Source organism: Candoia aspera, chromosome 2 (genome assembly GCF_035149785.1).
Source record: "Candoia aspera isolate rCanAsp1 chromosome 2, rCanAsp1.hap2, whole genome shotgun sequence".
NCBI lineage: Eukaryota > Metazoa > Chordata > Lepidosauria > Squamata > Boidae > Candoia > Candoia aspera.
Genome location: NC_086154.1, coordinates 105,451,610 through 105,464,292, shown reverse-complemented (window position 1 = coordinate 105,464,292; position 12,683 = coordinate 105,451,610). Strand labels below are relative to the sequence as shown.

The 12,683-nt window shown below is 41.5% G+C and overlaps 1 protein-coding gene across 1 annotated transcript; it reads left to right on the top strand.

Moving 5' to 3' along the window:
* Window positions 1-538: 538 nt before the first annotated feature.
* On the top strand, window positions 539-1,621 carry LOC134490036 (urotensin-2 receptor-like). The gene has a single exon (XM_063292921.1). It carries the CDS (start codon window positions 539-541, stop codon window positions 1,619-1,621), a length of 1,083 nt encoding a protein of 360 aa, XP_063148991.1.
* The last annotated feature ends 11,062 nt before the right edge of the window (window positions 1,622-12,683 follow it).

The following is a 12,683-nucleotide window of genomic DNA, read 5'->3' as shown; positions in this document are numbered from 1 at the left end:
TAACATGGCTCACCTCCCACAATATCTGATTTGGGCCATCCACTATGTCCCAAATTAGTACCTCACAAGCTTTTTGTGGCAATAAAATGGAGACCCTCCTGCAGAGTGCCTTTAGTTCTCAAAGGAAAGGTGAATGGCAAATAGCGTGAATGAAATTAAAGAAGGGAGATTCCTAAAGGCACTCTAAATAGTCACACGGACTGCCCTACGAGGCTGCTTGCTTTCCCGAGAAAGAAGCAGGTCAGCCCCATAAAGGTGCACAAGACAATCCCACGCCCTCCCGTGAGCGCAACTGCTCTTCCCGATCAGCCTCGGCCACTCAAGCTTTTGCTTAACTCCGACCATCAACCCGCTGAGTAAGGCTCGTCCCAAGGAGCCGCCGGAGCAGCAGCCGCGGAGCGCAGGGCGGGAGAGACCTAGGAGACGACCCAGCCATTGGCCGCCTGGAGCGCCGCCGGCGGAGCGGGAGGAGGTGGCCGGCGGCGCGCGGCAAGTTCGGGGAAGGCGGCTGGCCCCACTCGGTCCGCGTGCGCCCGAAATGGAGCGCAACTTGAGCGGCGCGCTTGGCAACGAGTCTTCTCAGGCAGCTCCGGCTAACGCTGGGGAAGCGGCGGCGACCTGGGTTTTTGGCGCGGTCCTCTCCGTTATGTGTGTGGCCGGCGTGACGGGCAACGTGTACACCCTGGCGCTGTTGTGGCGCTCGGGCCGGGGCGCCCGCGGAGCGCCCTTGTCCGGCTCCATTGCCAGCCTGGCGCTGGCCGACCTAATGTACCTGTGCTCCATCCCGTTCATCGTGGGCACGTCGGTGGCACAGGACTGGTACTTCGGCGAACTAGGCTGCCGCTTCCTGCTCAGCCTGGACCTGCTCACCATGCACGCCAGCATCTTCACGCTGACCGCAATGTGCACCGAGCGCTACCTGGCCGTCACCCGACCCTTGGCCATGCGGTACCGGGCGCAGCGCTTCCGCAAAATCACGGCTGGCGCCGTCTGGGGGATCTCGCTGCTGCTGACCCTGCCCATGATGCTGATGGTCACCCTGAGCCAGAGCGGCGACGGCAAGCATATCTGCGCCCCGACCTGGAGCCCCGACGCCTTTCGGCTCTACCTGACGGTTCTGTTCAGTACCAGCATCCTAGCCCCGGGGTTGCTCATTGGCTGCCTCTACGGGCGCCTGGCCGCCACCTACTTGGAGTCACAGAAGAACCCACCCCGCAAGACGGAGCCCAAGCGCTCTCCCCGCCAGAAGGTTCTCATCCTAGTCTTCACCATTGTGCTGGTCTTCTGGGCCTGCTTCCTGCCCTTCTGGATCTGGCAGCTGGTGTCCCTCTACCACGGTCCCCTCGGGCTGCCGCTGCACATCCAGAAGTATATCAACTACCTGGTCACCTGCCTGACATATAGCAATAGTTGCATCAACCCCTTTCTTTATATCTTGCTCACCAGGAGCTACCGTGAGCATCTGCACAACCAACACAGGAACTTCTACCGCTTCACCTCCTCCTTCCGCAAGAAGGGCTCCAACTTGCACTGTTCTTGGAGACGAGCGTCCTCTTCAGGCACCCAGTGTGAATCCGGGACTGAGGGCCTGGGCCTGGCTGTATTGAAGGACAGCAAATGAACTTTCCCTCTGGTTTGTTGCCAGCAGTTTCTAAACGCCATCCAGGTGGGCCTGGGCAAGGTAAGGTTTCCCACGTGGAAGGCTGTTTGGAATTTTTCCCAGGGTGAATTAAGAAAGCAAATGTATTTCCTCAGTAACAAATTTCCTTTAAAGTGGAACTTACTTCCATGTAAAGTATACGTAGGCTAATGTGCTTTTTCAAATTCAGACCTCAATTTTAAAGGTGTGTTAATTTAGAAATGACTTAAATTACATGCTGGAAGTCTTTGGAGTAAATTTAAGCATATAAATCAAGAAGCTGTTATTTTATTCATTAAGATAGTTCCTAGTAAGGATTACCGTAATATAGAAAGCTCTCAGGTTGTAGAAAATTGGAGAGAATACTTAATTTGGGCAGAGGTGTTTTTTTTTTTATATATACCTTGAGTAGGTTCATACAAATATTTGCAAGCAAGCAAGCAAGCAAATAAATACATAAATACATAAATAATTTTTTTTTAAATGTAGGGCCAGTCCTGTCCATCCACAGAGACATATATCATCTTTAAAAGGCTGCACCACAGTAGATGATTTTAAACATTATTTCAGACATAAAATAATCCACAATTTAAACTTCAATCGTATACAGTATTTAGTTAGTACTTGGGATTTAGTACTTTTGAACTCAGTGCAGTTTACTCCTAAGTATGTATGTATTATTCAGTTGTGTATGTCAGGGCTAAACATTTTCTATGTCTGCTGATTTGACGCAGTGGCACTGCGGGTTAAACCGCTGAGCTGCTGAGCTTGTCGATCGGAAGGTCGGCAGTTCAAATCCGCGTGACGGGGTGAGCTCCCGTTGCTAGTCCCAGCTCCTGCCAACCTAGTAGTTAGAAAACATGCAAATGTGAGTCGATTAATAGGTACCGCTTTGGCAGGCAGGTAACAGCGTTCCGTTTAGTCATGCCGGCCACATGACCACGGAAGTGTCTACGGACAAACGCTGGCTCTTCGGCTTTGAAACGGAGATGAGCACCGCCCCCTAGAGTTGGACATGACTGGATTTAATGTCAAGGGAAACCTTTACCTTTACCTTTAATCTTTCCAAAGAGTGCACCATAGTTTTTTACTTTACAGTCAGTATATTGAAACCAATGGCTATAATAACATTAATGATGTGCTGACAATAGTCTAGGCAGTTTATCGCAGGATAAATTATTTTACTATACAGGTGCAACCTTTTAGAAGAGTGTTATTTCAGGAACTGAGTATCTTTAGTAAGCACTCTACCAAGACACACAAAAGTATGAGTTTGTTCTGGTTTTTCCCCATTTATGTATAAGTGGCAACAGTTCAATTCTCCCTGTCAAGCACAACTACTTCACTTTTGATACATTGATTTTCAGATCCATACTCTTTGCTTCATCATAGAGCTTAGCTAACATTTACTGCAATCATTTTGGTTCTCAGCCAGCAATATGGCATCATCTGCATATGAAAGTAGATACATATTCATGTCCCCAAACAACACACCTCCAGTGTCATTGCAGGCATTAGTATTAGTATTAGTATTAGTATTACCCTAAATCAGTTTGTTGCAAGTTGAAGCCCTCGTCAGTTGACTGTGCTTGCACAAATTGCGTAACAATTTTAACAGTGTAAGAGGCACAGACACCACTATGCTGCAGGGAGGAAGGTAGGCAAGCAGTAGTCCTTATGGCCCAATTTCATGAGCAGGGTCTCTCATCCGGCTATATGTGACAGCATCCCTGAAAATCACCAGAGACTTCCAAATAACCACAGCCACGTACCCATCCCTGCCCTAGAATCGCCACTGGTACCACACCTGAAATCTGGAAGAGCACATCTGCAAGAGGAGATCCTGCCCCACCTTTCCAAACCCATCCACGTTTCAGTAATGCATGTCAGGTTGGCCCTTTCGTCCACGATCGGGTCATGGATGAGGTAAGGTTTATTACAGGCTGACATAGCACTGGGTAAGTTATTGTGGTGAGAGAAGGCTTATCGGAAAACAAGTGTACAACTTTTTTAAAGGCAAGGACCACCATGGGTCTTTGAGTAGCCTGCAGGGCTAAATTTGATTTATCTAAAATAAATGATTGGAGTAAATGTAATTAAAAGGTAAAGTCTCCTTCAAGCTGAGCTTACCCGCTTGGTGACTTCAAGCCATGTTCCTTGGCAACAGTACAGAAGTGACTTGCCGTTGTCTCCTTACAGGATTTTTTTTTCAGTTTCCCAGTTTAACTCATAGACCTGGCATTCAATTATTTCCCATCCACATCCTAGCCAGGGCCAACTTGCTTAGCTTCCCAGCCTAGACAAGATTAAGCAGGTGCTGTCATGTGCTGAGACTAATGTCATTGTTCTCCACATACCTGACTATTTTTCTGTTACATTAATAATTATAACCTGGTGGCAGCTTTTTAAGGGTTTTTGCAGCTCTGCCCCAGGCTTTTAGGCTGTGTGTGGCCCTGGGGGTTCTAAGGTTGTCCATCCCACCTTAAAGGAATAGGAGGTTAAGAATTGTTTGACTCCTTTTGGGGCCTAGCTAAGGAGTCTAAGCCTTGCCTATAACACCTTTGCCCTTTGGCTAACTGTAGGCATCTTCTCCCCCGCCCCCCCCCGCCCGCCCGCCCCATCCCAACTTTTTCAGTTCATTTTCAACTAGCTCTCCTTAGCTTTTCTACCTTTTCCCTACTTCTGATAGTTTGCCTGTTGATTTTTTTCTGTCCTATACCTTTATGTGTTCACTCTAACTTCTTCCCAGGCCTCTGCCTTTTCCAGTTACACTCTTCTCTGCTTTTTTCTATGCTGCTTTTATTCAGCCCCAAGGCCTCATTCTTTGTCTGTTTATTTCTCTACCTCCTGGGATTCCTTCCTACTAAATCCAGGTTCTCCCCATCACCCAGTGCAAGTGGTACATGAGATCTTTTCCCCTTTTGAACTTGTAACAATAGATCTCTATTTAATCAATAGATTAAAGAATGGCAGCTCATCTTTTAGATATTAGTCATCATTCATTGCCACTGATTGTCCTAACTCAGAATTTCAAGTCCTCACAGACTACAGGAACACTTGAACTATTACAAAACTGATGTTGGCTTTCCCTTATTCATTGTCCCAAGTGTCTCTGCTTCAGAAGCCATTGCCTTGCTCTTCTTCTCTCGTCCTAGTCCTTATTGAGTAATCGAAGGAGAAAGTCTCAGTCAAATCAAAGACTGTGGCTGAAGGTCTCATTCTTTGTTACCAAGTACCCATGGCTTCCACTGTCCATCACCAACCAGGAGACTACCAGGATTGAAGAGCCTATCTGGAGCCCTCATACATATTCCTGGACAGGTCACCCATCTTCCTGTTTCCTTCTACCCTGCCATTGCTCTTTCTGTCTGACACACACTATTTTTTTTTCCAGTACCATTATCAGACAGTGATGCTTGTTGCTTTCCTTCTTTGTTGGCTTACATTTTAAATGATTTGTATGCTCTGCAGACCAAAGTTGTAGATGTGCTAGATATCATGTTTTTTCTGGAGATTCTAGAACACTGAGGGGATAAAAGACAATTAAAAAAAAGAAGTTAATAAAATACAGATTTGGGAGGAGGAGGAAAGTTGATAACAGTGACTGTTACTGAGTTTCTGAAATTAGACTTAATGATGCAGATTTGTTTCTGATGTAACAGTCCTGAAGTAATTTGAAATCACTGGGTCACAGCAATATTCCTTTTCTTTTAAAGCGTGCTTAATACTATACTTGCTTCATAAATACCTTCTGGAGAGTTATATCTATAAGTCTTTGGACCCTTTCTTATGTGCTTATCTTTAATAATCCATTGTGTGTTTGTATTTATTATTTCAATTGAGAAGTAATACATTTGGAAAGGAAGTACAGTTGCATTCCATTCCCTCCCCCTTATATGCCACCAGCCAGAAGCTGTCTGGTGAATTAAGATGGCCATTTACAACTAGCCCCATGCTGCTAAGCCTCTTTCTTACTGGAAACTAAGAAGAAGCAATTTAGATTTTTCTTTCCTGATGGAAGGCTGCAGTGGTCAAATGCCTGGTCTCCTGCTGATCTTATACTGAAATACAGAGCCGCATGGGGCTAGATGGGAAGTGGTGAAGCTGGCTGTGAGATGTGCTCTTTTGCATTGAGTCTACATAGAGATGGTTTTGTCTGTTTGTGATAAAACTAACCTTGGTGGTGAGCAGCTTTCGAAGTGTCTTACTATTACCAAGAAGAATGGTGTTGAAGCACTTCTTGTGAAGGGATGTATCCCTTTAGTGTGTTGACTGTAAGTTGACACCTTAACATAAAGCTGCTACAGTATACCTCCCAAGTCACTTTCATGATATGTGAAGCAGTCCTTCTTAAATGATATAATTACTTTGCTTATGAAGGTCACTGTACGTGACAGTTCACCAAACTGTGTTAAAACGAGTATAGGAAAAAAATGGGAACATCCATGTTTGCTATCATGCATGAAGATTGTGTACCTGCTGGAATATGACTTGGAATCCAGTACTGCAGGAACATGACTTGGGATCCATTGATCACTAAACATCATTTGTTTTGTAGAATCATAGAATGTAAAGGTTAGAAGGAAGCTTGGCAAACATCTAGTCCAACCCCTGTCCACTGCAGGAATCCCCTAGTATAGAGTAAAAAGATGGAATGTACTTGATCTTTACTCCAACTTTCTACTGTGATGAGAGCTGCCAATAAACCTCCTCAACCACAATGAATATAAACAGTTTTTTTCACAAAATTACCATTATGTTCATGTAATAAAATCATTTTAAAATGTTTTTTCTGGAGATTCTAGAACACTGAGGGGATAAAAGACAATTAAAAAAAGAAGTTAATAAAATACAGATTTGGGGGGAGGAGGCAAGTTGATAACAAAAAATGTACCTGTACATATTTTATAAATGGTGAGAGGATAGGTAGGTGAAATGCACCTCCTACAGCAATACATTTAGTCTCATGGAAGCGGTGCAAGATATGGGCAGTAAAATGGGCTTTGGATGATAGGTACAAAGTAAATGTAAATGGCTGGAGAAGTTCGTATTAGGAGGGGTGGCCCATTTGATAGTCAGGCTCTAGGACATTTAAGGCTTTACAAATCAAGACTAGCACCTTAAATTGTGCCCAATAAGCAGTTGGAAGCCAGTACAGATCTTTCAGCATAATTAACAGTCTAGTCTGCCACATTTTGCACCAGTCACAGCTTCTGGATACTTGTCAAGGGTAGCCTCATATCTATTTCATCATTAAAAATAAATGGTTTGGGTGGGCTTTTTGAATTTTCATTCCTTTTTTTCCTGCATGTTGCTTTGTTGGTCTGAGCTTGTTCTTTATTGCCAGCTCCACTGATTTGTCCCCAGTTCCATCTGAAAAGAGAAAACAAGCCCTTTTAAGTATATATGGAACATTTTATCTAGATCCACAAAGGAGTACCTTTTAATTTACTGTATTTCTCGTGATTTTTTTTTTTAAAGAAAAAGAGGCAGGTGCTTTGACTTCCCTTTCCTGCTTGTTTTAAAGTAAATACTCTATCCATAGCTGAATATAGAAACAACAGATTTTCAATGACTACATGATGCTTTAGAACATGAAAGAAAGCATTGTGTCCATGAAGATCTCTTAACCTGTTTGGGCCAGCTGAGACCCGGGTGAAATGACCCCCGCTTCACAGTTATTTCCTATTCTGGGTTTGGCCAGAACAAACCTCCAAACAGTTGGGGTGTTTGGGCATGGGGAACTGCAAAATTCAAGCTCCCTAGGCAGCAAAGAATCTGGATGACCACTAGATGACAGCAGAGAAACACCCCAAACTCTAACATCTTGTTGCCTCCTAGTGGTTGTTTCAATATTTGAAGCCCAAAACTGATAACCCTACCCTTAAAATTTCCTTGAAATTAGATCAGCCATTTTCCAGAAATATCATGGTTTCCTGCATGGGTGGGAGATGCAAATAAAGATATAGGTGTAGGTTCTAAAATAGGCTTAGTATATTTATATTTTTATTATATTTTGTAACTTAATGGTTTTATATTTTAATCCTGTTTTATTGTAAGCTGCCCAGAGTCCCCCCGTAGGGGAGAGATGGGAGGTGAGTAAATTTATTAAAAAAAGAAGAAACTCAAATCCAACCAAAAACAAGAAAAAAGTCATTGTTTCACACAGTTTGCATCATCAACCCAACTGCTCCATTAATATTTTTTAGTATAGCTTTGTAAATAGATCTACAAAAATTACTGGAACCCAAGCATTTATGCTAATCCACATGATAATAGTGAATGATCATGCTCATAATTAATAGCACATGAACCACCTGGTAATGTCATTTGCTGAGTTTACCACAGCTTCTCTGTCAGCTCTCCCTGTGTTCATACAAATTCTTGTTTTCCTACCTTGCATATTAATTGATTCTCTCCCCTCTTGTAATTACTCATTGTTAATTTGATATTTGAAATTCTTCAAGACTGCAGCTGTGTAATTTCCCAACGAAGTATCTTCAGTGCCATTGCCTTTATTATTTACTCATGTATATATCTGAGTTATGTATATGCTGCCTTTTATGACAAATTCTACAAAAGTATCTTAGATGTAATCTCAGCAAGAATAAACAAAAACAAAAAATATATATTTGGGGAAAAACATTTGAAAAATCTCTAGAGATTTAACCTCCCAGACAGCCAGTGTGGCATAGTGGTTAAGGCATTGGGCTGGGCAGGTCAACCTCTATCCTCAGCTGAAAAAGCTCACTAGCTGACTTTGTATCAGTCATACTCTCTCAGCCCAGTCTAACTCGCTAGGCTGCTGCTGCAGGAAAAATAGGAGGGAGTGCTCCAAAATAGGAGTCAATAAATTATTTGACACTTTAAAAATGATAAAATAAAACTGAATGATCTTATTGCACTCAACCATGTTTGGCACTGAGCCCAATGACATTGAGCCCAATGTCTTAACCATTATACCACGCTGGCGGTCTAATGCACATCTTGAGACAAAGAGATTGACAAAAAATGTCCTATGGATTAAGAAAGTTTGAAAAGTATGGCACTTTCAGAAAAATTATCAAGGGCTGGATAAGAATGATCTAACTCATGCTCAGAATCCGAATTAGTCCATCTCATTGAGGAATGCATGGAGACCCAAATCTTGGATTTCAATAAGGAATCCACTGTCTGGAGCTCTATTCACTCTATTCATTCTGTCTGTAGGCCAGGCACCTAAAAAGGTGGGTTATAAATATAATAAATAAATAAATTTGATAAGGAGAGGGAAGCAGGAGGCGCCTTCTGGTGCAATCCGGTGCTTGTCTACTCAGTACGAAATCCCATTGACTTTAGGAAAATTTATTCATAAAACAAAAACTGTCTTCTGGAATTATTGTTCATCCATTAGTAAATGAAGCATGATGTTCTTAAGAAGACACGTTTAATCTTTACTTCCCTCAGGACATGAACAACAAAGAGAGCAGAGATAGGAAGAGATTCATTTAAACCATTCTTGAACATGACACTTTACAAGGAATGTTCTGTATCTGAAGCTAGTTTATTTGCATTCTTAAATTAATTGGAAGTCTGTGAATTCTTAGGATTTTAACTCCTAATAGAAAAAATCTCTTAAGCTGGCTGGGGAATTCTGGGAGTAGAAGTCCACCTATCTTAAACTTGCCAAGGTTGAAAAACACTGGCTTAAGCAGTGTGAGGTCAGGTTGACCACTTTGGGTGGCTGGGAGCCTTTCTTTCTTGCAGGGGTCAAGACAGTGATATGGTTGATGCCATAGAAAGAGGTGATTTTTCTGGGGTTAGGGAAGGTTCTTGACGTTTTACACATAAATAAAGCCTTCACTTTTTAAAAAAATCTGCCCAAAATAGTGGAAAATTGAATTCTTTTTTTCAGCAGTTAGCCATTGGAGCTGGGGAAAAAAAGCACTGAGAGCCACTTGCAGCTTGCCAGTCTCAAGATGTCTACAGTAATGTAAGATGCGAGCTTAGTTAAGGATAAACAAAATGTTTGCACCTTAAGAAATTCTGTCTTGGGCAAATGTCCAGCACTTTCAGTACCAAACCAGCAAAGTAGTAAAAGAGCAGTTTAGCCTTTGCCTGAGCAGAAATAGCTTAGCATGAGGACCGAGACCAAAGCAGGCAGTTTTAAAACAAAAAAAAAAGGACTGCATTAATCCATTGTGTTGCATGACTCTTGTTGAGTTGTTAGATACTACTTTTCAGCCCCTACAAGGATAGCAGCATCAGCTTCTCTGGCAAGCTGCTGTTATGACACATTGAAAAAGGCAGTAGGGCTTGGTTCAAGGACCAATATGAGATTGATTCCATATTGATTGATAAATTGATTTCCCTTGCCTTCTTTTTTTTTTGGAAGCTGCAGTAATGGCATAGACAAATTGGATGTTACCATTTGTTGCTAAAACAGAACTGTATCCTCTTTCTCTCTGCAGATTGTGTTCAGAGATTTGTGCTTGTTAATTTCCTAGCCAGCAATTTTGTGTTTTGGTTCCTATGCATACATAAACAGAGTGCCTTGGTTTTGGTGTAGATGAGTTGCCGATATCTTTTTTACTTTTGTGGTGTGAAACTGACTAAACCACGGTTCCTGTCTGCCAAACTAATATCAAAATAGCAAACTGGACAAATACTGCAGCACTGCTCCATTTTCTGTGAGTAGTAATAAGAATGAGGAATGTGGGATCCTCTCAAACAGCTGGTGGCCTCTAACATAACTGATATGGAAAGAAAATACATTCCAGTGGCTCCTATGTCTAGAAGCAGTATAAAGAAGGGATTTGAAATGGGTGTGACAGCCAATCTGGGCAGAAATATACTTGCAAGATATTGCCATATCTCTGATTTGGAAGTCTTGTGGTTGCCCAGTGTCCAACAAGAATGGGCTTCTTTGTGCTGAGAGGCTTGTTATACTGTCTGTACTAAGCAAGAAAAGGTGTACTGCTGAAATGAAGTCTTACTTAATGACCTTGTGAAGATAGTGAAAAATAATGCACACTTCAACATAATGGAAGTAATTTCAATAATATAAATTTATGGCCTTGTAGCATAGAGATGTGTTACTAGAGGTTTCAGCCTTTCTTTCTGCCCTATGGGAGATTAAACAATCTCACAGAAGATAAACCAAATCAAGATTTATTAGAAAAAATAAACTGTAAAAAACCCTTTTAAACTTTACATATCCAAAATACCAACATTCAAAACAAAAAAATAAATACAGTGCTCCAAGCAGATTACAACATGGTGCTGGTCTGCTGCAAATAGGAATTTTTATAGTGGAATCTTGAAAGGGATGTTGCAGGGATTTCAGTTTGTTACAATTCATCATAAGATTATGATTACAGACAATATCTACATTTTCAGCCTTAAAACGGGTAAAGGTTGAAATTACACAGAATTAATTAGCTTGTACAGAGAAATGTAAAAAATAAACTTGACTCAATGCCATGGAGAAACATAAAAACAGTCTAAATATGCAAATCCTAACCAGAACATGTACCTTTTTCTACATAATGAACCATTTTTCTTAAAGAAAAGACCCTCTGATTCCTTTTGACTCCCCTTCCTTTTTTCCTGATAATTCAGAACTTCCTGAATTTCTCCTTCAACTGAGGCTGGTAGGGGAGGCTGTGCTCTTCCCACCCTCCATTCACAGCTTCTACATGAGTTCTGTGTCAAGATTTAACCCAACCCAACCTTTTCTATTACCTCCCAGAGAAAGAGGGGCTGAGGGCACCTGTTTTGTGTACCGACGAAGGACATCTCTTTTTCTTGTGAATGGGTATTGAGGATCTGAGCCTGTTCAGCAAGCAAGGAAGCTTCATTTACATTCACTGGTTTTTCCTTAACTCTTTTTCCTGTTTGAAGCTCTTGGATTGGAGTTCCCCCCATTTCCTATAGAAGGAAAAGTGGATAGCTGTAAGATTTTTTTGACATCTTTGGTAAGGAGCTTTGATAAACAGCTATCTTCTAGAAGCTCCCCAAATTTCAGTATTTAGCTGGTGCAAACTTAAAAAAAAAACTAGCCTTGTTACAGGGCAGATAGGGTAACCTGCTCCTGTGGCCTGTTCCAAGGCTCTTGAGTGCTGATACTGCTTCTCAGGCACCAAGAAGGATAAAAGATTACACAGGAAAAGACCCAGGACAAACAATTGCTAAGTATGGTAACCTCCTACAAATAAAGCCAGAACTGAAATGTCTATTATACTATTAGTTTTGGCTCAATGCAAAACATTTTCAAGCATTTGGAATGTATCAAAACATTGTGAGGAACACAGAAAATTCCTTCTTCCTTATCCTTTCTACCCACTTTGGCTGTTATTGACACTGAGACATTGCGCTGGTGGCTTGCATCCAAATGAAATTCTGAGCCAATGAGACTTTGTGCCAAAGGGTTATTCCAGAATCAACAAGTGATTATGCTAAAATAGCAAGAAATTTTACATGATTAGCTTTACAGTATTAAAGTTTCACTGTGATTATTGTGCTGATCATAAAGACACAAATGATGTCTTTTAATACTTAAAAAGATAATTAGAAAAAGGACCTACTTGATCCCATAGAAGGGAGATTACACTATCAAGCAACTATTACTTTTCAACCATTTTAAATGGATGATATGTGGAATGAGGTTTAAAATACTCCTAAGATGTTTTCTGTATGGGCATATATGGGAAAAAACATGTAAAACCATGTATATAATCATGTGTCTATTTTATCACAGTTACACAGATGAGATAGCCCTTGCCTTAGGTAGCATGACAGGATTGATGTATGGCAGGTCTGTGAGAGTAGTGAACAATGCAAAAGAAAAACATCCAAAACAAAAGAAAAACAGATGCAAAAGAAAAATATCCAAAACAAATTGTGTAATTTCAACTATCTCATTAACATTCTCATGGTGATATAAAACAGCTTCTGCATGAGTTCTGTGTCCAGTTCTGTGTCCCCTTTTTGGGAGAGATGGGCGGTGATAGAAATTTGAAGAATAAATACATAAAATAAATAAAATATAAATCAGCATAAGGCA

What these genes read in the sequence shown, in the direction of transcription:
- LOC134490036 (XM_063292921.1), top strand. Translation starts at nt 539, where the DNA reads ATGGAGCGCAACTTGAGCGGCGCGCTTGGCAACGAGTCTTCTCAGGCA.